Genomic DNA, 24776 nt, shown 5'->3' with positions numbered 1-24776 from the left:
TAGGTGGCGCTTCACAATCCCTCTCTAACGGGAAACGAACCAACGAGTGAAAGGCGGGCCTGTTTTGTTCGTGCAGAACTACATCTCCCAGCAGACCCCCCTCCAGCTTCCAAATGGCGGCTCCGTCTTTCTGCGCGCGAGCGTTCGAGTGGAACTCTCTGCTTTTATCCCGGTCGCTCGTGATGTTCCGCTCCGGTCCTTGGCCCCTGGTCCGTGGAAGGCTGCGGGCGCCTCTTAGCACGCTTGCCTGGTAGGAGGCTCGTGAGGAAGCGGGCTGGGTGTAAAACCTGGGTCGAGGAGCGAGTCGCCATTCCTGCTTAGAATTATCTGTTTCTCATGGCAGGGCTTCTGTCGTCATGGTGTATGACAAGCAGGCAGAAATCCAGCCGGTGGAGTTCTGCCCGGCACGGCAGTACTGTATTTGGGGGGGGGGGGGGGGAAGAGAAGCATCTCTTGTTAAATGTATTTTTTTTTTTTTTAGAGATACAGGGGAAGCCTCAGAATGAGCCCAGGAAAAGGGCAGTGTGCGCTTTCTGGAGAAGTTACAAGATGTGTGTGTGTGTCGTGTTTCTTCTCCTCGCTACAACGCCACATGGACAGTTTAAATACCTTAGTATTTAACGACACAGAAAGATATGTACAGATTAATTTGAGCTCCCTAGGATTTAGCCCTGGAGCCTGTTTATGGTACTGTACTTAATTATGAAAAGTAAACATAAAAACCTCAAAGTATCTGGAATGTTTCTTTATTTCATGGATGATCTAACGTTAAGAAGTACGAATCCTAAGATGGGTGTCTGACTCTTCGTGACCCTATGGACCAGAGCACGCCAGGCCCTCCTATTTTCCACTGCCTCCCCGAGTTGTGTCAAATTCATGTTGGTCGCTTCAATGACACTGTCCAACCACCTCATCCTCCGTCGTCCCCTTCTCCTCTTGCCTTCACACTTTCCCAACATCAGGGTCTTTTCCAGGGAGTCTTCTCTTCTCATGAGATGGCCAAAGAATTGGAGCTTCAGCTTCAGGATCTGTCCTTCCAGATGGGATGGGATGAGTATAGCTCAAATATGTTTGTTAACAAAGTGGAAGATAGGCCAGGAAATTGGTGGAGTTGCTTAGGCAGAAGAAAGGTTGGTTGTAGTTATTTAGTTATTTGAAATTTGAGGAAAGTAGCAAATCTTTGTAAGTGCCTAGCAGCCCACTCCAAGTTTACATTTAAGTTCTGTTGACTCCCATGCGGAGGTGGCAGGGAGAGTACATGCAGTACCCCAGAGTTTTGGCTATGTATCACAAAGTATCCTATGAGAGGCATGGAGACAGGCAAACAAGAACACTTTCTTTATGTCTGCTGTTGAATTCATCAGGAGTTACACCTTCTGGTGATCCTTGTCCGTGGTCAGAAGCACAAGTTCTCTAAAGAGATATTTAAAATTCCAACTTCCTCCTTGTGTATGGCACCTGTTTTCTTCATCTCTTGCACACTATGAAACCTTTAGTGGGGGATAGCTCAATTCTGTCATTCAGGACTGTTGTTAGCAGCCCAGGGTCACTCACTGGTAGAGACTGGATGTTCATTTCGACATACATTTCCAATAATTGTTGCAAGAAGGGAGGCAATCCAGGCGGCAGTGCGTGGAATAGTAAAAACTGGTGATGTCAAGATGTCAAATGGAAAGAAGGAAACTTAAACCTGGCTGGCTAGTGCGGTATGCAGTGGGGACACTTTTTACAGTTTTTTTCCCCTTTTCTTCCAGGTACCAGATGGTCTTAAAGGGAAAAGGCTTGGGAAAACCAGTGACAGAGGATTTCAGCAGAGTCAGCATCTTGGAGCCTGGAAAACCACGGAGCCGCGAGGAACTGCTGAAGCTGCTGGAAACATCTGTCATTCACAGAGACGGTGTGTACACTTTGGTTATTTCCCATATTGTTAAAGGCAAGGGGTGGAGGGACCCAGCTGTTGATGCCCACCAACTCTTGTCATTCTTGATCATTGGCCCTATTGCCTCTAACGGCTGTCAGCTTAGATGGCTTCCATGGAAGATTATGTTAATCAGTGTATAGAATCCTCTTGTACAATTCTGTACGTGAATTAGCCATAAGAATACAGCTGCCTTGGATAGCAGGTGCTGCGGTGGACTAGTGGCAGCAGTAAAATGTCAACCCCTCTGTAAGAAGAAAAAAATGTTTGTGCTTGACCTTTCCTGCCCTTTTTCCAGGCATGATAGGGGGTATTGTCACAGTACCAACACTGAAGTAAGGTCCAGCAGCGCATCCTTCTATATAAGAGGTGACAAAGCATCTTTGTTAGCAAGCATGACGATTGCTCTGTGGAATCTCAGATTTAGAAACTGTATGCCACCCTGAATGCCATTGTTAAGGGTTAGCAGTGGGAGACAGTTTCTGATTTTGTGCCCCCTTGTAAACTCCGTATAGATGGAGCTATGAGAATCATGGTACATGCCTGGTAAACTGATTCTGCTTCGTGGGTCACAGACCTGCTGTAAACAGATGTGGGGAAAACCTGATTTAAAACGAGTTGGCAGTATGCATACCCCCCCATGCTTTATGTGTCAAGAGATTCCAAACTTTGCACTGAGATTCATTCTATAGCTTTAGAATTGTTTGCAGAATATAATTTACCTGTACTGTCAAATTGCTAGACCAGCTGAACATTATCAAATCAAATAAATTTTATTGTCATATTAAGTATATACATAGTATACCCATACAACAAAATTCACACAGACACCTAGAGACCAGACCCACATGCACACACACACAAAATCCCCAAACACTCCCCACCCACTAGAAATTAGGTTTCAGCAGTTTGTTCTGTTATGTTTGTTCTGTTAAATCCATTTTATTTAATTGCTGAAATAATTATGGTTTATTGCAGTTTGAATTCTGTGCCATATTTGTCTTCTATTTGGAGTGTGTATTCTGGAATACACACATTATGATAAACGAGTGACCATTCTCTCTTTCTCTCTCTCTCTCCCTCAGAACAAACACAATTGTACAACTATGTGCTCCCTTCTCTCTCCTAAATGTTTAGAACAGTAGCTGAAATCCTGTTGTTTAGTATTGTAAGTTGCAACTAGTGTAGGCCCATTGAATCAATGGGAATTTGATGAGTCAGCTCCTCAGTAAGTTCCATTGATTCAGTTGACCCTACTGTAGTTGCAACTGTTTGTTTGGCTTACACTTTTCTCCTCAGAAGGACCCAGGGTGGCTTACATAATTAAAAGACAGTATTTAATCCTGACAACAGTGAGTATGCAAATACTAAAAAGGATAAAATGGATACCATGCTAAAGAAATGGTAGACAAAAGCAACACCAAAACATGTTCAAAGCAGTAAAGGCACAATAATCCATTTTAATACCCCGTTAAAGGAAAGCTACTAAACTCAGCAGCAGGATTTTGGCTATCGACTGTCGAAAGGATATGAGGGGAAAGAGACTGAAAATCGGCAACACAGAGTTGGAGAACAGACAGGTGTGCTTTAGGACAGAAGCTTCTTTGCTGAAGTATTGGGAATCCCATTCAGAGCTTTCCTGTGTTCTGAATTGCAGCAGAAACTATCAATGTGAGTTCCCCCCCCCAACAAACAAAGGCTTGGCTTGACTATTGTTCCTGATGTTGCTGGTTGTTTGTATTTCAGATTCATTTGTGGCCATCAATAAACCACCTGGTTTGCCCGTGGCAGGTATGCAGGTATATCTCTGCTTTACACTTTACTTAGGGAAGTATGACAAGGAAGATATACTAGAAGACATTATAGAACAGGAAGTTCTGTTGCAAAGACAGATGTGCTCCCAAAGTAAAAATAGTGGTAAGGATGACGGAAGAAACAAGACGCTTGTTAGAGAGGGCAAGGGTCTCTCATGAACAATGAGTAGTGCAGATTTCTTTTTCCAGTCCAAGACTCTGCAGATTTGTTGCACTGAACTCCCATCATTGCGAAATGACTGGAAGGATTGAGAATCATAGAATGACTGAGCTGTAAGGGTCTTATAAGGCTATCGGGCCCAACCCACTGTCTGTTCAGGAATCCATATAAAAGCAGATCTGATAGATGGTTGTCCCATTTTCTCTTGGATGCTTCTAACATTGGAGCACTCACTATTTCCCGAGGAAGTTCCATTGTCATACTGTTCTCACAGTTAAGAAGTTTTCCTGATATTCAGTCTAAATCTGGCTTCTTGTAGCTTGAGTCCATTATTGTGTGCTCTACCCTCTGGGATGATCGAGAACAGATCCTGCCCCTCCTCTGTATGACTACCTTTCAGGTATTTGAAAACTGCTGTCATATCTCCCCTCACTCTTCTTAAGGCTAAATATGCCCAGTACTTTCAGTTTTTATAAGGGTTTTTTTCTTTTTTCTTGAATCATTATTACAACAAAATAGTACAGACCTTTCATTAGAAATGTATAATCTAATACATTCACATGTACCTTCACCTCTCATCTGCATTAGATTAGAACAGTCATTCTCAATCTTTTTTTGGCCATGGCTATAAACACAATAGGAAAGAAAAAGAGGCTGAATGAGGATTGTATGCGTCTCATAATGAACCTTATAAGGTGGCGTGTGAAGAATTGTTTCTAGTCTGTGGCCCCCTTCAAATGTGCCAGGACCCCCTAGAGGGCCCCTGTTGAGAATGGTTGAATTAGAATATAGCACCAAAGATTGACGTGGGAGGCATCTGGAAAGTAAGTCTTGTTATTGTTATTAACGTTTTTTTAAAAAAGGAAACAAATGTGTTGCAAAGATCAGTGAGGACTGTAATATACTGCAAATATATTTTAGTTGCTGGAGACATATCAGGTTGGGGGCAATAGAGAAATAAATACTAGGTCCCTAGTTAGGCTCTGATGACATTGATGAGTTTTGTTTTGTTTTTTCATCCTAACAAAAGGCAGACCAGAAGAGCTGACTTTGCTGTCTCTTCTACCAGATCTAAGCCAGAAGCTGGACCTCCCACGGGATCTCCAGGTGATCAGAGCAGCTGGAAAGTAAGTAGCTGAGGCAAAGTTTGGGTGAAAACTACTGATAAAGGATATGTCATTTTAGAAAGTGATGTGAAAGCTACTCTCCAGAGCAACTGGAAAAAAATAAACTATTGGGAGCAGATGGGATATTAAAAGAATTATTCACAGCTACAGACATAGAAGCTATCAAAATTTTAACAAAATTATGCCGGCATATAAGGAAAATGAAATAATAGTCCATAGCCTAGAAATGTTTTAATGTTCTGATCCCAGGATATGCCAAAGTTTGCAGAAGCCATCATGTTACCTTTTCATGCAAGCAAACTGATCTCAAGATTTTGCAACAACGAAGGTTTTATCATATGTGGAATGAAAGCATAGGACACTGGATTTAAGGAAGGAAGAAGGACTAGATAGCATATTGCATATATGCACTAACTAATAGAACACAGCTGGCTGGATAGCTGAGTGAGTTAGGTATCTGGCTGCAGAGCCAGAGGTTGGGAGTCTGATTCTTCACTGTTCTTCCTGGGAGAAGAGCCAGCCTGGGTGGCCTCGGGCAAGCTGCACAGTCCCAGGGCACCCCCAGAAGAAGGGAATGGTAAACCACTTCTGAGTATTCTCTATGTAGAAAAACATGGAAAAGCTTGCCATGAGTCAGAATCGACTTGATGGCATGGGATTATTATATTACTAGAACACAGCAAAATATGTTAGAGAAAAATGAATTTGTGCATTATAGATTTATGGATCATGAAAAGCTGTGGACTGTTCTTTTAAAAATGATGGATAGATGACAGCATTTAATTGTCCTGATGCATAACAGTGGGCCCTCTACTTACGAACTTAATCTGTTCCGGAAGGAAGTTTGTAAGTCGAAAAGTTTGTAAGTCGAATCAGCATTTCCCATAGGAATGCATTGAAAACCATTTAATCCGTTGCGGCTGTTTCTGGTTCTTAAGTCAAGCAGCGGTTTGTAACTCAAATCATTAGTTCTCATAGGAACTAATGCAAAGTCGGTTAATCCTAGGGGCAGAATTTTTTTCTTTTTTTCCTTTTAACCTAAGATGACTTAGGTTTTAAAAAAGGAAAGAAAAGAGGGAGGGAAGGAGGGAACAGACACCTTTTCAACAGAACACCTGAAAAAGTAAATTTTCAGCCAAGACAAGCACCTTTCTGGGGGAAAAGGGACAGCAAATGAGAGAGAGAACAAGCACTTTTCAGACAACAGAACACCTTGAAAAACACTCCTCAGCACAAAGAGAGACATGGCTCTGAACTCCATTTTTACCCTGCTTGCAAGCAAGCTTTCTTCCCAACAGAATTCATCAGCACAAAGCGAGACATGGCTCTGAACTCCATGTTTACCCTGCTTGCAAGCAAACTTTCTTCCCAACAGAATTCCTCAGCACAAAGAGAGACATGCATCCACATTTTAACCAGACAGATTCAGAACACACGCACACGCACACCCAGAGACACACACAGCGAGGAAAGCTTCCAGCAAGCATGCAGCCATTTTAAAACTGTAAAATCTGCCCAGGAAGACCCATGGCTCCATTGCAAAAATGCCCTTTGTGTGCACATTTTATCCAGACAGATTCAGAACACACACACACACACAGAACAAGGAATGTTTCCAGCAAGCATGCAGCCATTTAAAACTGTAAAATCTACCCAGCGAGACCCATCAGAGCTCAGACCCCCCCACCTAGCCCTACCCCCCCACCAATGAGCTGCAAAAAAACCTCTACAGTAAAGTAAAAACATACTGTAGTATACTCACCCAGAACAGGCAGTGTCTCTGCTTAAAAAAATAATGTAAAAAATAAAAAATCCAAACTTTTTTTTAAAAAGCCAAAAAAAAAAAATAGAATACTGTACTGTAATGTACTGTCTGTACGGCACTGTACCAGTACCAGGCAGTCTGAAGACTGTCTCTCTATCCACTCTGTAAATGCTGGGAAGAGAAAGGAAGCAGACAACCACCCTCTTTGCTGGCCAACGGTTAACTGAAAGTTCAAGTTTCGCTCTTTCCCCGCCTCCCTCACCAGCTTTTTGTTGTTCATAACTTGAACCACAGGTTCCTAAGTAGGGCCCACTGTTTCTATGAATTGGGTTTGTAACTCGGGCACATGTTCATAAGTAGGGCGTGTTGTTTTCTATGAGATTGGGTTCGTAACTTGAAACGTTCGTAACTAGGGCGTAAGTAGAGGGCCCACTTACTCTAGATGAGACTACTGTGAGGGCAGAATACAGTGGTGCCCCGCTTGAAAACAATCATCCATTCCAGGAAAATCGCTGTTAAGTGAAATTGTTGTCAAGCGGAAAAAAAACCATTGGAATGCATTGAAAACCGGTTAATGCGTTCCAATGGGGGAAAATACCTGATCGTCCAGCGAAGATCCTCCAGCCATGGGCAGCCATTTTACGATCACTGTGTTGCGAAAATAGGTCCGGAAAACAGCGGGGGGCCATTTTGAGAACCGCTAATAAGCTGTTTTTTATCGTCGTCCAGCAAAAAAACATTCCTGAAGCAGGGACTGAATTGACGTAAAGCAAAAAAAGCCATAGAAACATCGTAAAGTGATTTCGTCATCTAACGTCAAGCGGGGCACCACTGTATGAAGAAACAGAATGCTTTCCAAAGGTGTGAAACAAAGGTGTAATTTGCAGCCCTATTCAATATGTATGCAGAACAGAAATTTGTAATAAATTCAAATGAAGGATGAGATCAAATTGGTAACAGGAACATCAGTAATTTGAGGCATGCAGGTGGCACATCACTGGCAGAAAATAGCAACACTGTGAAATGCATGTGCCAGAAAATAGCAACAACGTGAAATGCTACTTTATGAAGGATAAAAAAATAAATTGCAAAAATAGAATTACAAAACATTAAGAAGGCAAAGATAATGACCGCAGAAGAATTGTGTGACTTTAATGTTGTCAATGAAGAAATCAAAATTGTCACATATTTTCTATATCTTGCCTCAAAACATCAGCCAAAATACAGACTGCTGCCAAGAAGTCAGAGCAGGGCTGTGACTTTGAAGGGCAGCCATGAAGGAACTAGAAAAGACCTTAAGAGTAAGGAGCGAAGCCAAAAACATAAAATCATTCATACTGTGGTATTCCTGATTAAAGATGTGAAACCTGGGCAGCAAAAACAACTGACGGGGAAAAAAAAAAAGATAGACTTGTCTGAAATGTTGTGTTGTGAGAGAACTTTGTGGATACTGTGGATGACCAGGAAGACAAAGTGGGTACAAGGTCAAATCAAGCTTAAACTTACCGTGTTTCCCCGAAAATAAAACAGGGTCTTATATTAATTTTTGCTCCAAAAAACGCAGTAGGGCTTATTTTCAGGGGATGTTTTATTTTTTTTCCATGTAGAACAATCTACATTTATTCAAATACAGTCATGTCATCTTCTGGTTGCTGCACAAGGTTGGAGGCCGGCGTTTCGCTTAACTAGGGCTTATTTTTGGGGGTAGGGCTTATATTACGAGCATCCTGAAAAATCACATGATTGAGAGACAGAGAGAGAGAAAGAGAAAACTGGGTAAGCAGAGGGAGAATGAGCTTACCGTGAATGGTTCTGGGCAAATCTCTTTCCATGGTTTGTCCGTAGAATGAGATGTGATAGGTATGTTTCACATAAATGATGAAGTTGATATAAAAGATTTTTTTTAAAAAAAAACTTCTTACAGAGAAAGTTCTGGACTTGTTCTGCTTTCAAGTTGTCAGAGTACAATTCGTGACGCTCACAATTTCTACATTCAGTCTCGGAGTGCAAAACAACCTACTGCTACCTACTAGTGAGTTCAGAGTTTTTCACATTGTCTTGTTTCTTCCGCGGGTGGTGGTTGTGGAATCTGGAGTGGAAAAACCTCTAGAGGCTAATTTTTCTGGTCTACAATAGCTGTGCTTCCCCCTCCTGACCCCCCCAACTGAAGAATCTGGAAATATGCTTCCTGTTTTGTAAAGCCCTTAGAGCAGGAATATTAAAAACTTAAAATCCTAGGGGGTGGAGGGGGTGTCTTTGTATCTGTTTTAAAGGAGAACTGCCATTCTTGGAGGCACCTTGGACTGTGGCAATTCTCATTCATTTTGATGTGGCCAAAAAAAGTACCTTTCCTCAAGGATGGGAGGAATAGGCAGCTCTGACGTCTTCCCAGCTGAGTAGGTCCCCATGAATCCTGTATTGAATTCCCTTAAGTAAAAAAGGAAAGGGCTGTATTCAAGACGATCCCGTGTCAATAATCTGATAGTGAACCAACCCTCTCTCTCTCTCTCTCCAGTGCCATTTGTACCCGGATTCCTGCGGCCTTGGAGGGCAACATTTGTACATTCCTCAAGATGATGCAGGTTGAAGGTTTTAACTTGGTGAGAGCAGAGCTAACACGGAAGGGAAGGGGCTTCTGGGTGGTGGTTGTAAAGCCTGGGTTGGGCAACAGGGCCCCGGCTGACATCCAGAGGCATCTCCCCGGCAACCTGGAGACTCGCCCACCACCACTCTAGAAGTTTTGGCTTAGGAGATCCCTCTTATCTTCTAATCTAAAGGCCAATTTGGCCATGTTTTTCGACAGAACCTGGGACACCCCCCCCCGCCCCACTTCTCCAGTTTTTCTGTTTGGTCGCTAGAGGGCACAAAGGTTTAGCTCTCTAGGGTCTAGGACAGGCACGTGCTGCCCCTGGGATCTCTGGAGGTTGCCTCCAGGGAGGGAGAGCCTGTAGCCTTCTAGGGACTGTTTAGCCCTTGCCTGCATAGCCAAAAGTCAAGGACTGTGATATTTGTGGTCCAGCATCCTGGAAAACACACTTTCCCCGCATCAGCCGTACGAAGTCTGCTCCAAGTTATTACAGATTTCAACTTCTGCCTGCCGCAGAGAACATAGCGGGTGGTTGGGGATGATGGAAGAGGTGGTGCAGCATCCCAGCAAGGGATGGAGAAAGCTGCTCTGGCACTTTTGCTGCTTTTCCCGTGTAGGGAGAAGTTGAGTACTTCTGTGGTATTCCAAGAGTCCTAACTTGTCTGACCTGGCCCCCCAACTGGGGTCTAGCGGCTCGAACCGGGGGTAGGGAGGACCTGGGCTTGCTTGTTAGGAAGTACAATAACTCGTGGTCTCTGTGTGATGTGCAGGTGGTGCCAGTGGCTTCTCCTTCCCATCGAAGCATCAAAAGGAAAGAGGTGAAGAACACACTGACCCGATATAAGGTGCTGGACTCCCGAGAAGGCTGTGCGTTGCTGCAGCTGCAGCCAATGACGGGTATGTGTTGCAGAGGCCAGATGGAGTAGGAACTGCCTGGGATTGACGGGGAAGGGCCTTGGGGGGAAGTGAAACAAGTGGAGAAACGGATGGCTGCCGGAGGTGATAAAGTAGACAGCAATAAAGGGTGGAGAGAAGCGAAGAATGCCATGACATCTGAAAGACTCAATACACGAGCATTCATGCTTTGTAGTCGAGTCAGACTATAATTAATATTGGTTTGTAAGGTGCTGCAGTGCTCGTGGCTCTGTCTGCTGCAGAAAGCTTAAAGACAAAAGCCTCACTTGCTACGGTGGTTGAGGGCTAGCTCACCTGGCACTAAGCCAGCTTGAAGCTCTACTGAATCTACCCTGTTTCCCCAAAAATAAGACCTAACCTGAAGATAAGCCCTAGTATGATTTTTTGGGATGCTCGTAATATAAGCCCTACCCCAAAAATAAGCCCCAGTTAACTGAAACCCTGCTCTCCACCCTTGTGCAGCAACCAGAATTATTTATTTATTTATTTTATTTTATTTTATTTTATTTTATTTTATTTTATTTTATTTATATCCTCCTATCTGGTCGGGTGATATTTGAATAAATGTAGATGGTTGTACATGAAAAAAAAACATCCCCTGAAAATAAGCGCTAATGCATTTTTGGAGCAAAAATTAATATAAGACATTGCCTTATTTTTGGGGAAACACGGTATATTCCTCCCTGCCTTGGGATTTGGGGAATTAATGAAGACTATTCTTATCCTGGCCTGTTAGGCTAGCATAGTGACTGTGAGTTTGGTCCAAGAGGCGTTTGGATCTGGATAAGTCAGCTAACTTCCCTGCTCCTTTTCGTCCTCTGCCAGCTTATTTCAGCCATCCTGGGGGCAGTTCTGTGGGCACAAAAGGTTTCTGCCCATTTTGAACCCACCCAGTCTAGAAGATCTTTTGAGTCTGCACCACCCCTTTAGGGATGCAAAGCACACGGGCATGACCTCTGAGGATCCGTAGGAGAGCTGTCCAGATCAGTGGTTCTTAACCTTTTTGAAAGAAACGCCCCCTTGAGCCATTGAGGAAGTTATCATCGCCCCCCTCCCCGCGGTGATATCTTATTTATTTATTTATTTATTTGTTTGTTTGTTTGTTTGTTTATTTATTTATTTATTTATTTATTTATTTATTTATTTATTTATTTATTTATTTATTTATTTATTTATTTATTTATTTATTTATTTATTTAAGACACTTAAATCCAATGACCCCTGAAAACAAAATTAAATTCCAAGAAAATGAAATGCCTCCAAAAAGTAACATTTAATGATTTAGTTGCAAGTGAATTTTAAGACGCAAAAAGAAATATAAAAAGGGCATAAAAACAAATGCAGGAACTAAAAAAATTTCAAGACTAAAATTCTGAAACTAAATTAAAATTGGAGGAAAATATATATTCATGCACACTGTAAAAAGGCTGCAGCCATCTTCACAGGTTTGGCTTGCTCCAGTGCCCCCCTACCGCCCCCTTCTGCTCCAGCGCCCCCACGCCGCCCCTTTGCATTCTACTGCCCCCCTGAAAAATGAAATCGCCCCCTGGGGGGCATTATCGCCCACGTTAAGAACCACTGGTCCAGATCTTCCTTTCATTGGGGGGCACATGCCTTCTCTGGGTAGTTTATCTCTCCTTCTCTTAGCTGCAGTCTTAATCTCCAACAAGTGGAGGGAGTAATGCAACCCAAACTGTGTCCTCTTGTTTACTAAATCCAGAGTACAAAATCTGGCTTTCCCGGGTGCAGAATCAAGCTGCCGTAGTTCCTTTTATTTGGAGGAAGTGGATAGGTTTTCTATCAGTCCTGCTTCAGAGTCTTAATTCAGGGCCACGCCGTGCATGTTTTTTGCCTGGGGCCCTCTGTAGAAATGTTCTCCCTTGGGTTCCCCTTCCTCATTCCCTGTTTCTCTCTTTCTCTGCCAGTTTTTTCCAGTCAGCTCCTGGTGCACCTGACCCTGATCTTCAGCCCTGTTCTAGGGGACCATGTATATTCTGCCCGTGTGGGGACTGTGTTGGGGCAGCCTTTTCTTCTGCCAGCTGAGAGCACCCTGCCACGGACACAGGTACTGGATAGAGGAGGTGAAGCTGGTCCTTCTTGGTATTAGACATACAGAGCAAGGCTATGTAACTTTTGGCCTTCCGGGAGCTTTTGGCTTCAACTGCGGAACCCTGAGACAATGATGAGGCCATGGTGACCTATTTGGAGAATTCTGATCTTCAAAGTCTGAGGGACCAAAGGTGGCTGACTTCCCTTTATAGAGCAGTGGTTCCCAGTCTTGGGTCCCCAGATGTTCTTGGACTACAACTTCCAGAAATCCTGACCAGCACGGCTAGCGGTGAAGGCTTCTGGAAGTTTTAGTCCAAGAACATCTGGGGACCCCAGGTTGGAAACCACTGCTTTAGAGCCATGTAGCAGGTTATCAGGGAAGGGGAATTAGGATTGCTTAAGTGACACATTACACGTAGGAAATGTTTGTTTTGGGGACTGGCGTCTTACAGCATGATAGTTGTGGGATTTTGGGAGTAGCCACCTAAAAAAGCTGATGTTTCGCATCTCTGTAACCCCTTGCAACTTGTTAAAATTCATGATGATGTAGTGATCCTGTGGGCTTCCAGAGGCCTCTGGTGGGGCCACTGTGAGATACAGGAAGCTGGACTAGATGGGCCCTTGGCCTGATCCAGCAGGGCTCTTCTCATGTTCTTATAATGATGATACTCTTAGCAGGAGGTAAGAGCTATTTGCTTTTTAGACCAACAGCAATCTTGAGCAAACCTAGGGACGGAGCAAAATGTCTCCTGCTAGCCACCTGCTGTAAAAATTGCAGATCTTTCCACATTTGAGCCGAAGCAGCTGTTAGAGATGGAGCAGAAGACATTCAGATTTTAATATGAAGCTATCAAACCAGAATTTCCTGAGCTGTGCAGTAGAATATGTGTGTCAGGCGATGGAGATCTGCAGGCAGTTGAGGACCAGTTTTCATTTTGGCCAGCAGTTTTAGGGATGTTTTCCTGGCTTTGCAGAGCTAGATTTCCTTTTTGTTTTCCTTTATTTACATATTTGTTGCTTACTGTTTTTGTTATAATTTTTTGCTTAAAATTGCCATTCGTGTGCCTTACTTATATCCCTTAATTGGATAAAGACGTCATTAATCAGTGTTTTTAGTTCCTGGAATATGAGTTCCATGTTGATTGAACTGCCTGTTCTTTCCTTTTACGTATCTCAGTGGGTAGGTGCTGTTAAGGCTTCAGAGCACTGCATTTTTGTGGTTCTCTTCTGTCCAAACAATTTCCAACCATCAAGACATGTAGGAAAGAAAGAACAAACAGTCCAGTCAGTACAGATCATGGAAGCCATGTTCCAGGAAGCAAATACACTGATTAATATCCAGTAGCCAATTGAGGTATTAGGAAGATGTGGAACAGCAATTTTAAGTAAAAGCAAAACTGTTAAATAAATAATAATAAATAGGATAAAATAATACTAATGCTAGTACTGTAAAGCCATGGCAACATTCCTGAAGATGTGCTGCCAGTTTTCAATGACTTAAAAAAAATTAGTGCAAAAAGATTAGAAGGATTTTGGAGGTGTGCACAAAAAAAGTGGCATTAGGAATGCATGAGATCCACAAGATGTGTGATGTTCTCCCCCATATTAGAGAAAAGTGTGTCTATGTTACTGAAAATGTATAAAGATACATATTTGAACACTGGAGGCATTCAACAGAAAATTGGCCAACCCTCTATCAGATCTGCTTTGATTTGGATTCCTACATTGAGCAGAGGTTGGACTCAGTGGCCTTATCGGTCCCTTCCAACTCCATGATTCTATGAGTATCCTCTGATTTTATAGTTACCTAATTTTCCTTAATTATATTAAGGATAATTACTTGCAGAAAGGGTATACAATTGGAGGAATAGGTATGAAAATGTATACATCTTTTTGTGGAACTGGGAGAAAAATACAGTGAGGGTGGGGGATCTCTTGGGTCCCCTTCCCTCCTTCAGCCCTCCAAAATGTGTAAAATATAGGATGTGGCCCTCACACTGAAAACTTTGGAGACCTCTGATTCTAACTCATTGACCAAGTTGGTATAAATTTACTGGAAGGGGAAAAAGAGAAGCACAAAACAGGTCTTTATGCTGCTCTTACACAGCTGAGTGGGGCTTGCCAGTCTTAAAAGTTTTTAAGTACCCAAAGGAGATTGTGACCTGTGAGATTTATCTCATAGAATCTGTTTTGGACCCAAGTGACATCAAAATGTCCAGTTCTCCAAGTTAAAAAGTCCCTGCTCTGCCTAGCCTTGGCCTGAAGTCCCTATCTTGGCACTCTTTCCTTTTATGTTGCACGGAGTAAAATATGACTCTCACTTTAAACAAAAGTCAGGTCAGGACTGTAAACACTGCATTGTTACAAATGGGTACAGTTGTGATTCATTCCACTCTCATCATGTCCCCTTCTCGGTAGATCTTGGAAGAATCTCTCCTGAACCGGCTCTGTGTCCAGCAACGGCATGTCCATCGCTTGCCGCTTCATCTCCACCTGCACCAGCTCCTCCTCCCGGCCGCCGGCTCCTCTTCTTCCAACCCTGTGCTCACTGCTCCTCCTCCGCCATTTTTCCTGAAGACTCTTCATCTTCTGGGACTTACTTTCCCACAGGAGACGAACAAGCCGTGAGACGAAGATGTTCAGAGCAGGTTCCCCAAACCAGGAGGTGCTGTGTGAGAGGGTTTGGCAGCCTCAAAAAAACCAGAAGCAGGTCTTTTGGGAAAGAGGCCACCTCTTGCTGCTGAAAGGAAGAACAGTCTTACCTTGTGTTGGCAAGATGTTTATTTGTTTCATTTCTAGGCTGCTTTTCTCTCCTGGGGGGGAAACCCAAGGCAGCTCACAAAAGTGATGAGGAAGGAAGCAGGACATTTCTAAGAGGAAGGCCACCCGCCTAGCCCTCACCCAAGCAACCGAAGCTACTTCAAGGCGTTCTTTTCTTTTTCTCTTGAAGCCAACACCAAGATCTGCTTCGGTTCTCAGATTTTTGTTTTTTCCCCCCAGAGGAACAGAGCCTAGATGGGCTGGTAACCAGCAGTCCCACTGTGTGTACATGCTGGTGCCATAGCAACTCATGGGTGTCTTTAGAAGCTGGCCAGAAAAGGTGAGGCACCACCTCACTCCCACTAAAACCAGCAAGAATACTGTGCTCTCCTTGGGAGCAGTGGGTTTGTGCCTTCCTCATGTTGTGTGGGTGAATCTCAGTGGAATCAATAAAAAATATGTTCAGTGTTCTTCCTTGCAGAAGAGGCAGAGGAAATGGCGGGGCAGTCCAGTAGATTGCCTGCTTGCGGGGGGGGGGGGGAGTTAGCACACAGGCCTTGTTCACCTAGAGACTGGAACTGTCTCAGGGAAATGGGATTCAGGCCACTCTTCCCCTTCCCTCTTTAAATAAATTAAACTGATTAAGTGGCGGCCCTGCCAAGAGTGTGGAAATGTTGAAATTTCAGTGCAATTTTTTTTTTAGTTCAAATGTATTTACCTCAAACTCTCTTTTGGCAGAAATATGGTACTTAATGGTCCCAAATAAATTGCTTTTGTCTATTCTGTGTCTTTTATTTACAGATTCTTCACTGATTTATATGTCAAATTTGTGTTTCAATACTAGTATTCTCTTGGCAGCTTAAATGCAAAAAAATTAATAATAATAATAAATAGGAGTAAAAATCCCTAGCACGGGTAAAGCAAAATCACCATTTAATAATTAAATGCCATGTGGTGCGGGCGGAGGGAGGACAGGACAAAATGTCTCTTTACCTGGTGATGAAGAGAAAGTAGATGCCTGAGGAGAGTTTCAGAAACAGGGCAACACTCCTCCCAGGTTTCTCTCCCCAGGTACTATGATTTTGGTTTCCAGCAGCACATGTGAAGGCAGGAATATTTCACAGGACAAAATCCTATTAGTTGCACTTACTGACATAAACAGAGTTAGCATAAATCATTGCAGCAAATTTCCACAGCTTAAGAAGTAACCCAGGCTTTTGCTCAGGTGCAGAGTTGTGCCATAAATTGCCAAGATTTGTGCCAATCACGTTACACCAGTGTGAAAACACAATAGGTTTTCAATCACTGGTCTTTTCAGTTGGGGAAATAATTAAAGAGGTGGCTTAAAATATCTTCATCTTGCCTCTGACTACTTTCCCATTAATTGTTTTGAAGGGATCACTAATCTGAAAGAATGTCTGTTCTTTACATCTTTAAATTCATTAAGAGTGTATGTTCCTTTCCCCCGTCCCCCATCCAAAAATTGAGTAGTCAAGCTGATGGCTTGGTACAAATTAAGATTAGGTGTCAATGTTTTATGGACTTTGAACATGTTTTTTTAAACTAACACCAGTTGGTTATTTTACTTCACAATAGCTTTTTCTAGTAGAGTAACTTGAGAGCTTTGTTGAACATCCAGAATGTGAGAAGGCCTTTAAAAGGAGGTGACACAAAATTGGGAGCATCAAGTTCTTCTTGGTTGCTTTATAACAAGAGGTTGTAAGTTGAATTATGTATTACACAGCTCGATCAATGCCCTTTGAGAGTGATTTTGGGCCTGAGTACAGAAATTTTCCTTGGCTACCTTTTCCTTTCTCTGCTAAATATGATGGTTTTCTCCATTTTGACAAAACAAAAGTAACACAGCTCCTTCCTTCAAAGCATTAAAAACTATTTACAAAAATCAGCGTAATAGGCTACAAATGGAGTTTATTCTGCGTATTCACGGATTTTATTCTCTTTCAAAGACAGAATGCACAAATCACCTTCAGGATCTGATCATGTGAGAAACAAAACCTGAAAAGAATCACCAAGGAAAATTATATAGTTCTGCATATAATCGCGCAAAATGTGTGTTCCTGATGAAACTTGAGGGGAACCTTGATTCAGCAGAAATCTAGGTCTTTAAAATCAGAAGTGGTTTCTAAAAACTAGGCATACCACCATCCCCATTTACAAACAGAAAGGGCTCAAAAGAGGCTGCTCTGAGCCTACCTCCGTAGAGGCCAAGCAAGCTCGGGTGGAAGTTGTCTGCCAGTTCAAAGCCTCACACACAAAGACAGAACCTCAGACTGTACCACAAGACTGTGGAAGAAAGGTTGAAGGGGAGGGGCAGGGTTATGGGTTTTGTTGTTGGACTCCAATCACCCTCAGCCTTATCCAGTCAGTACAGACACTGGTTAGCGATGACGCTGAGGATCCCTTGCAAAATTTGGAGAGGCAGCATATTATGGTGGGCTACAACTCTCACTGCCCCTGAGTTATCGCTGGGGATGCTGGGAGCTGTAATCCAAAACTGGAAGACACCTGTCAGGGAAAGGCTTCAGTCTGAAGGGAACATGGAAGGAACCTTTTAATTTCCAGGGCCACTTCCTGAGCTGGCACTGTGGAAGACCTGCCGGAAGGCAGTATTATGTCTGTAAAAGATAATACCATGGATTGTTAAAATCATATATTTTTTTCTTCCATTAGCAGTGACACCCAGAACCTGTAACAACATTATGTCTTCCTTGCAGGTAGGCCTCTGGCAAATCCCACATTACTGTGGTACAGTACCTAACAGTAATCTAGATGTAACAGGCTGAAATACATCTATTTACAGGGCAGTGCCTAGCATTCTGTCACAGTTCAGTGTGATTTCAGAAAAACAATCCAGTGTAGACAGGAATGTGACCCATTGTGTACTGTCAAATCAGAACTGACTTAATAGCAACCCCTAATGGAGCTTTCAAGGTAAGTGAGATGTTTAAGGAAAGGTTACCAGTTCTATCCCTCAGAGAGGTTCCATGGTTGAGGGGGGATTTGAACCCAGGTCCTACAGAGTCCTAGTCTCTCTCTATCCACAACATGACATGGACCGCTCCCATAACCCATGCTAATTAGCAATGCTGTCTGAGTTGATGGGAGTTGTACCTAGCAACATACAAAAGGCTCCAGGTTTCCCTGCCATGACATTCCTGCAGAGAGGACAAGCTGCACTTTTATCTTCTGGGAATTATTCATGGTTCTGAAAGGACAAAAAACAAGGACTGGATCTTGATCTGCCTCCTCCTATTTCCCCTCTCCCACCAGCAGGCTCCTTGGCTCAGTTTTTCACTTTTGAACATTTTATTTCCAGATGTGCAGGATTAAACTCCCAGCATCCCCAACCTGCCCATCTGTCCTGGTTGGTGATGAGTGAGAGACTCATTAAAGTCTTTCACATCAAGAGGACACCGGCTTGTGTGAGGCTGATCTTATAATAAACATCTGGTTAAACATCATTGAGCACTGACCCAAATACATGAAATTTAACAAAAAAAATTTGAAAAGGTGAATGGGGATCTTTTGTTATGGGCATAGGATCATAGCAAATCAGGGCTCTATAGTTTTCCTCTGAAAAGGGAAGGATGCCTCATGGCACAGTTGTTAAAGTTCAGTACTGCAGTCAGGACTCTGTTCATGACCTGAGTTTAATCCTGACAGACTCAGTTGGTTCAAGGTTGACTCAGCCTTCCATCTTTCCAAGGTTGGTAAACTGAGTATCCAGCTTGCTGGGGGAGAGCCATGTATAGCCTGCATAATTACAGTGGTACCTCGATTTAAGAACTTAATCCATATTGGGACTGCGTTCTTAAATTGAAACATTCTTAAGTCGAAGCACCATTTCCCATAGGAATGCATTGAAAACCATTTAATCTGTACCTGCTGTTTTTCGTTCTTAAATCGAGACGCTGTTCTTAAGTCACAAAGCCGGTTAATTTGTATCTACTGCTAGGGGGTGATTTGTTTTTTTTTTAAATTCTTTTTTAGACCTAAGGTGAACTTAGGTCAAAAAAGGGCAGGAAAGGTATTTCCCCCCCTCTTTTTTTGGTTTGAGGCTCCGTTCTCAAGTCGAAGCAAATTTTTTCTGAACGGGGCTGTTCTTAACTTGAATCGTTTTCATGTAGGGACGTTCTCAAGTCGGGGCACCACTGTAAATTGTAAACCACCCAGAGAGTGCTTTAAGCACTAGGGGACATTAGATAAGCAGCACACTTTGCTTTGCTTTAGGATAAAATGTAACTAACATAATGGTTATCCTATCAGCACTCAGGAAATCCAATCATGACTGCAAATATGATCATGAGATCCTGTAAGAGCTTGATTGCACAAAAATACTTGCTTTCACAATGGACTCACTGCTCAAATTATCCATAGTATCTTTTTAGGAGAGTCTATTTTTCACGCTATGTTAACATAGTGAACGCTTGGTCTGCTATCTTCTCCTTTCACCTGCCTCTCATGCTCTAGTAGCAACCAGAGCAACAAAATAGTAAGAGGTTAACACTTCCCTGCAATGAAGAGACAGTAATACAAAAATATGCCACTTCCTGATCTTGCCTATCTGGCAGTTGTTAAAAGCCCAGGAAGTGATGCCAGGAAAATAAGTGGCATTGTTCCTTGAAACCTACCGAAAGAACAGTACCTCTCTACATAGGGAGCTGCAGTACTTGCCTCCTTGATTAGTAGTTTTTCAATTAATACATGTATCTTTTCAAAATGCCTGCCATCTGTTGTACACATAGTTTGCAAGGAAATTTCCCACATGGATATAAAAACGAGGTTATTTTCTTTTTCCCACCACCTATGTTCACGCTGTATTTCTCTGCCTTAAAGATAAGTGTTTGCGTTTTGGTAGATGCTAATCCCAGACCTTGCCATGTTATAGCACAAGTTTAAACAGCAGTTTGTCTTTACTAGAAAGCCATTTTGAGGAGATAATAGCAAGTAGGCAAGAAGTCCCGCTCGCTCAGAGGTGTACGCATAGGAAATATTGTCATGGTGGGGAAATTCTCACTGCTCTCCTCTACCTTGGCCCTTCACGGTGTCGCTCACTCACTCCCGGCAGCTCTGCATCTTCTTTTTTTCCCAATAGCCTTCTTTTCTTGCACAGTTTCTTAAGAGAGTCTCTGTTTCCCAGGATAAGGGATCAAAGACTTCTGAAAACCATCCAGCCACAAAAAGGGGAAAGTTCCCATAAAAATTATGGCTGTAGGAATTTAATTCCTCACTTTGACAGTTCTGCCAGGAAAGGTTAAAGAGCCCCACTGATCTCCCAGACTCTTAACAGCTCATGCAGGGACTGTATTATTCCACTGAACGTCTTCTAGGATTCCATAACAGAAGTGAAGTGTTACTCACGCCCCACTTTTCCTTGTATTTTATGATACCGAAGGCACAGAGTTGGTCGCCATGGTGGAATTATTCCATGTGGTTTCACCCTCTTTTCCCCTCCGCACGGGGCAAGATGGATACGTATTTTTCTAAAGCCCGGTAGACATGGAGGGAGCTTCAGCTGTTGCAGCTGCTGCTAGGCATGTGAGAGTGAGAAAATTACTGGATCAGAAGAAAGCATGATTGCCAAAGTTATGATGCTGGTCAACATCTCCACTCCTGCTTTGTTCCGCTGCAAGACAGCTTCGGAAGGCTCCCAGAGGCGTAGGAAGGCAGAGAACAGCTTTCTAGAGATTGACTTGGTCAGCAAGGCATTGAAGGTCAGGATCCGTAGTCGTTCCACGAGCACTCAGGGACACTCCATATACCTGGTTTTGGTAAGAGTTGTCCACCTTGTGGTAGCGTAGCCTGGGGACTATAGGCAGCAAAGGTCTGGCTCTATGGCAGCAGCGCAGCTCTTGCAAACTTGCCACGGCCTTTCTGTTTTTGCAGTAGAGGCAGGGAAGCTTGCAGAGTCGAGCGCGTCCTGGGGAAGAACCAATACAGTACATGGGCTTAATGACACAAGATACAGTGGGGTCTTGACTTGAGAACTTAATCCGTATTGGAAGGTGGTTCTCAAGTCAAAAAGTTCTCAGGTCAAATCTGAATTTCCCATAGGAATGCATTGAAAACCATTTGATCCGTATCTGCTCTTTTCCGTCCATAGAAACTAATGGGAAGCTGCTATTCTGCCTTCGATCACTAGAGGGGGATATTTTGTTTCTTTTTTTCTTAGGTCAAGAAAGGTTCAGGGAAGGCAGGGAAAATACAGTCCAGGCAGTCCAGTACCAGGCAGTCCGAAGACTGTCTCCCAATCCACTCTCTAAACGCTGGGAGGAGTGAGGAAGCAGACAGGCACCCTTTTCACTGGCCAACAGTTAACTGAAAGTTCAAATTTTGCACTTTCCCTGCCTCCCACGTGGGTTTTTTTTCAGTTCTTAACTCAAATCTAAGTATGTAAGTCAAGTCAATATTTTCCTATGAGAGTGGTTCTTAAGTCAAAATGTTCTTAACTCGAGCCGTTCTTAAGTCAAGACCCCACTGTACTGGGAAGTGCGAAATGTCCCTCGAATGCAGATGGCCAGGTATACAGCCACTCACAGTCAGGGAAAGGAAGACACATGCAGCCATCTCCAAAATGAGATAAAAAACAACGTGGTCGGGTCCAGTGGGATAACAGGGGGGCGGGGCGGGAGAGAATTTTTAAAAAGTAGGTAAAGCCCATCCAAAATCCACCATACATTAACCTATAGCTACCAGCAGACCACAAACCAAGACACTAGAGGTATTAGTCAATGCAGCAATGGGAACGTCTGAACACTGTACTGCATGCGCCGTCACGGAAGACGCTCATGACAACAGGACTGAAAGCCTGTGGATTGAAAGACACACCAATTTCAATGCCACTAGAGGACAGAAGCCCTCCAAAATGAGCACCCATTAGAGAGAGAACACTTGAACATGATATTAGTATAGAGGAACAACACACTTTACAATATAAACAATGGAAGGAAATAATGTTTTGTGAAAAGCTTTGCGGGCTTAAAGCTGAGCAAAGCTTGCTTCAGTATTTGGCAAGCACCAGCACAATACCTTGTGCTTTTAGCACCTGAAATGCAATGGTTTCCTGTCACATATCTCAGGCATAGGACGTATTTCAGGTCAGTATTCCATGTTACTGAGCATGATCAGTCCTCATTAAGCTTTTTTAGCTCTCTCCCAAATTCTCAGGGTTTCCCACAGGTAAACCATGGTCCAAGTGGGGAGGGGTGTGTGGCTTCTTCCTGCAGTGACAGGATGTCCTCCTCCCTGATTTTAGGCCCCACCCCAAATATTTTGTATACCTCTGTGAAGTTTAGAATTCCCCTCAGCCTCCGTATACATTCACCACTTTTGGCTACGTAAGGACAAATACACAAATACTGAGTTTCCTACTAGTCTACATGACGTATCTATGGAAGAACCCTCTATACCTTTTAAAAAGACAGCATTTATTATCATTAGCTCAGGAAAACATTGTTGGATTCTGCTCTCCACTTAACTGTGAAATAAATACCAGTGTCTCCTGGAATAAAGGTTCAGTGATGGAGAAAGATTCATCTGTTGGATTCAGAGTGTTACACAAATGTAAAAGGCAAAGGAAATGCCAAGCTTACAGTGATCTCACTAGGCAGAGTGGTGTAGGAAAACAGAAGACTCCTATTGCCCATTCCATGGAGTGACTTTGTTTAAATCTTAAAAATGCATTTTTGTGTTGACACCCCTGACTTTCAAGGCCATTGAGAAAGGCACATGTTAATCATGAAATACCTTGCACTCCTGCTCAGTCATTGGATTGTTCCATTGTCTTATTCAGGGATTTTTCTTCAGTCCATGATGAACTCTTGGCATACACTGTGTTGTATTACCCCTTACACATGTTTGTTCACACAGTACAAAGACATTGGTTATATACCCATTACAGGTTGGGGAAGGGCAACATCATACTAAGTTACAGGTGTTCCATTTTTGTTGTTGTTTAGTCGTTTAGTCATGTCCGACTCTTCGTGACCCCATGGACCAGAGAACCCCAGGCCCTCCTGTCTTCCACTGCCTCCCACAGTTGGGTCAAATTCATGTAGGTAGCTTCAATGACACTGTCCAACCATCTCGCCCTCTGTCGTACCCTCCTCCTCTTGCCTTCACACTTTCCCAACATCAGGGTCTTTTCCAAGGAGTCGGCTTCTCATGAGATGGCCGAAGAATTGGAGCCTCAGCTTCAGGATCTGTCCTTTCAGTGAGCACTCAGGGTTGGTTTCCTGCAGAATTGATAGGTTTGTTCTCCTTGCAGTCCAGGGGACTCTCAAGAGTCTCTTCCAGCACCACAATTCAAAAGCATAAATTCTTTGGCTGTCAGCTTTCTTTATGGTCCAGCTCTCACTTCCATACATGGTTACAGGAAAAACCATAGCATTGACTATGTGGACTTTTGTTGGCAAGGTGATGTCTCTGCTTTTTAAGATGCTGTGTAGGTTTGTCATTGCTTTCCTCCCAAGAAGCAGGCGTCTTTTAATTTTGTGGCTGCTGTCACCATCTGCAGTGATCATGGAGCCCAAGAAAGTAAAATCTGTCACTGCCTCCATATTTTCCCCTTCTATTTGCCAGGAGGTGATGGGACCAGTGGCCATGATCTTAGTTTTTTTTTTTTTTTTTTTTTTTGATGCTGAGCTTCAGACCATTTTTTGTGCTCTCCTGTTTCACCCTCATTACTGTCACCCAAATGCTAGAAAGCTTTCAGCAGCGAATGTTCACATATTTTCAGGATTTTTTGTTTGAAGCCATCATTTGAAAAGTTGCAGTTGAGGCATTATAGCAGGAGTGAGTAAAGGCGTCCCTCCAGAATCTATTGTTTGCAGCTACCAACATTCCTACCCCCTGGCTACCCTCCTACAGTATGCTCTGTGGCTCTACAGACAGCTAGAGTTCTTGTCCCAGTGATGTAAAGATCCAACAGCATTCCATGAGCTTGGGAAAGGTTCCGGTTATGGGGATTACACGGCACATGTGTGAATACCTTCTTATTGGGAAGATGCTGAGCTCTCCTTCCTTGCACTATTCGTCCAGCTCTTATTACAAGAGTTGCAATAACAAGCCCAAACACTGGCTGAAATCCTGTTGTGGAAGTTACACTGTGCGACTTGGATGAGATCATCAGCCATGGCGAAGCCATTTCAGGGGAATTAAAAGCTTCCTATCTCCATCTCAAGGTTCAAGGAATCCCTAAGGATCCCATTCTTTCTGGGAAATCCTTCAGGAGCTGCAGAGGGAGGGAGGGAACTCTAAAGCTTCAAAATTGCTGCCAGGACTGATGGCAGTCAATTGGGGGCTTTAAAGTGTTTCCTCCTCTGTTCCACAGCTTTCAAAGGCTTTCCAAGGATGAAAGGGATCCTTGAGAACTGGGAGTGGGTGGGAAGTAGGAAGCTTTCAATTTTCCCCAAATGACTGCAACATGACCATGGATGATCATGTCATCCAAGCTGCATGGCATAACTTGTGCAATACAATTCCAGCTACTGAATTTGGTATTGAGTGCCATGTTCTGCATTTTGAAAACCTCTACTTCCATATTCAAAATTAATATTCAAGTTTCTAGACCTCGGGGTTGCACAGGTAGGCTGAAACATATCCTGGCAGTGTCTGGTAGAAGATCAGAAGTAGAGGAGTAGGCACCAGGAAGTATATATA

General features: G+C 43.2%; 2 protein-coding genes across 4 annotated transcripts in view; one reads left to right on the top strand and one right to left on the bottom strand.

Annotated features, from left to right (window-relative positions):
* The first annotated feature begins 2 nt into the window (after nucleotides 1–2).
* On the top strand, nucleotides 3–15875 carry RPUSD3 (RNA pseudouridine synthase D3). Of its 3 annotated transcripts, none has more exons than XM_020795452.3 (9): nucleotides 4–250; nucleotides 1755–1897; nucleotides 3665–3709; nucleotides 4923–5019; nucleotides 8709–8816; nucleotides 9300–9384; nucleotides 10142–10268; nucleotides 12212–12351; nucleotides 14754–15875. In XM_020795452.3, the coding sequence occupies exons 1-9, from the start codon at nucleotides 114–116 to the stop codon at nucleotides 14961–14963; spliced, it is 1092 nt and encodes a 363-aa protein (XP_020651111.3). In that variant the 5' UTR covers nucleotides 4–113; the 3' UTR covers nucleotides 14964–15875. The 3 variants fall into 3 exon arrangements, with proteins under 3 accessions (XP_020651113.3, XP_020651111.3, XP_072845358.2); XM_072989257.2 differs by having other exon boundaries at nucleotides 112–250; nucleotides 482–1897; XM_020795454.3 differs by lacking the exon at nucleotides 3665–3709 and having other exon boundaries at nucleotides 3–250.
* A 1132-nt stretch (nucleotides 15876–17007) lies between these two features.
* The window catches only part of TTLL3 (tubulin tyrosine ligase like 3), a 52478-nt gene continuing 44709 nt past the window's right edge, over nucleotides 17008–24776 (bottom strand). The window contains exon 19 of the mRNA XM_072987052.2: nucleotides 17008–21036. Within this exon, the coding sequence (XP_072843153.2) occupies nucleotides 20798–21036 (239 nt within the window). The 3' untranslated portion in view covers nucleotides 17008–20797. The remainder of the gene's footprint in view (nucleotides 21037–24776) is intronic.

The sequence above is a fragment of the Pogona vitticeps genome, chromosome 2 (assembly GCF_051106095.1).
Source record: "Pogona vitticeps strain Pit_001003342236 chromosome 2, PviZW2.1, whole genome shotgun sequence".
Classification (NCBI taxonomy): domain Eukaryota; kingdom Metazoa; phylum Chordata; class Lepidosauria; order Squamata; family Agamidae; genus Pogona; species Pogona vitticeps.
The sequence above is the reverse complement of the archived record's forward strand: the minus strand, read 5'-3'. Positions and strand labels throughout refer to the sequence as shown.

Excerpts from the sequence above, each read along its gene's own strand:
- RPUSD3 (XM_020795452.3), top strand. The coding sequence starts at position 114 with ATGGCGGCTCCGTCTTTCTGCGCGCGAGCGTTCGAGTGGAACTCTCTG. Across the intron at positions 3,710-4,922 it reads ACCTGGTTTGCCCGTGGCAG|GCAGACCAGAAGAGCTGACT; the intron begins GTATGCAGGTAT and ends TCCTAACAAAAG. Across the intron at positions 8,817-9,299 it reads CAACCTACTGCTACCTACTA|TGCCATTTGTACCCGGATTC; the intron begins GTGAGTTCAGAG and ends CTCTCTCTCCAG.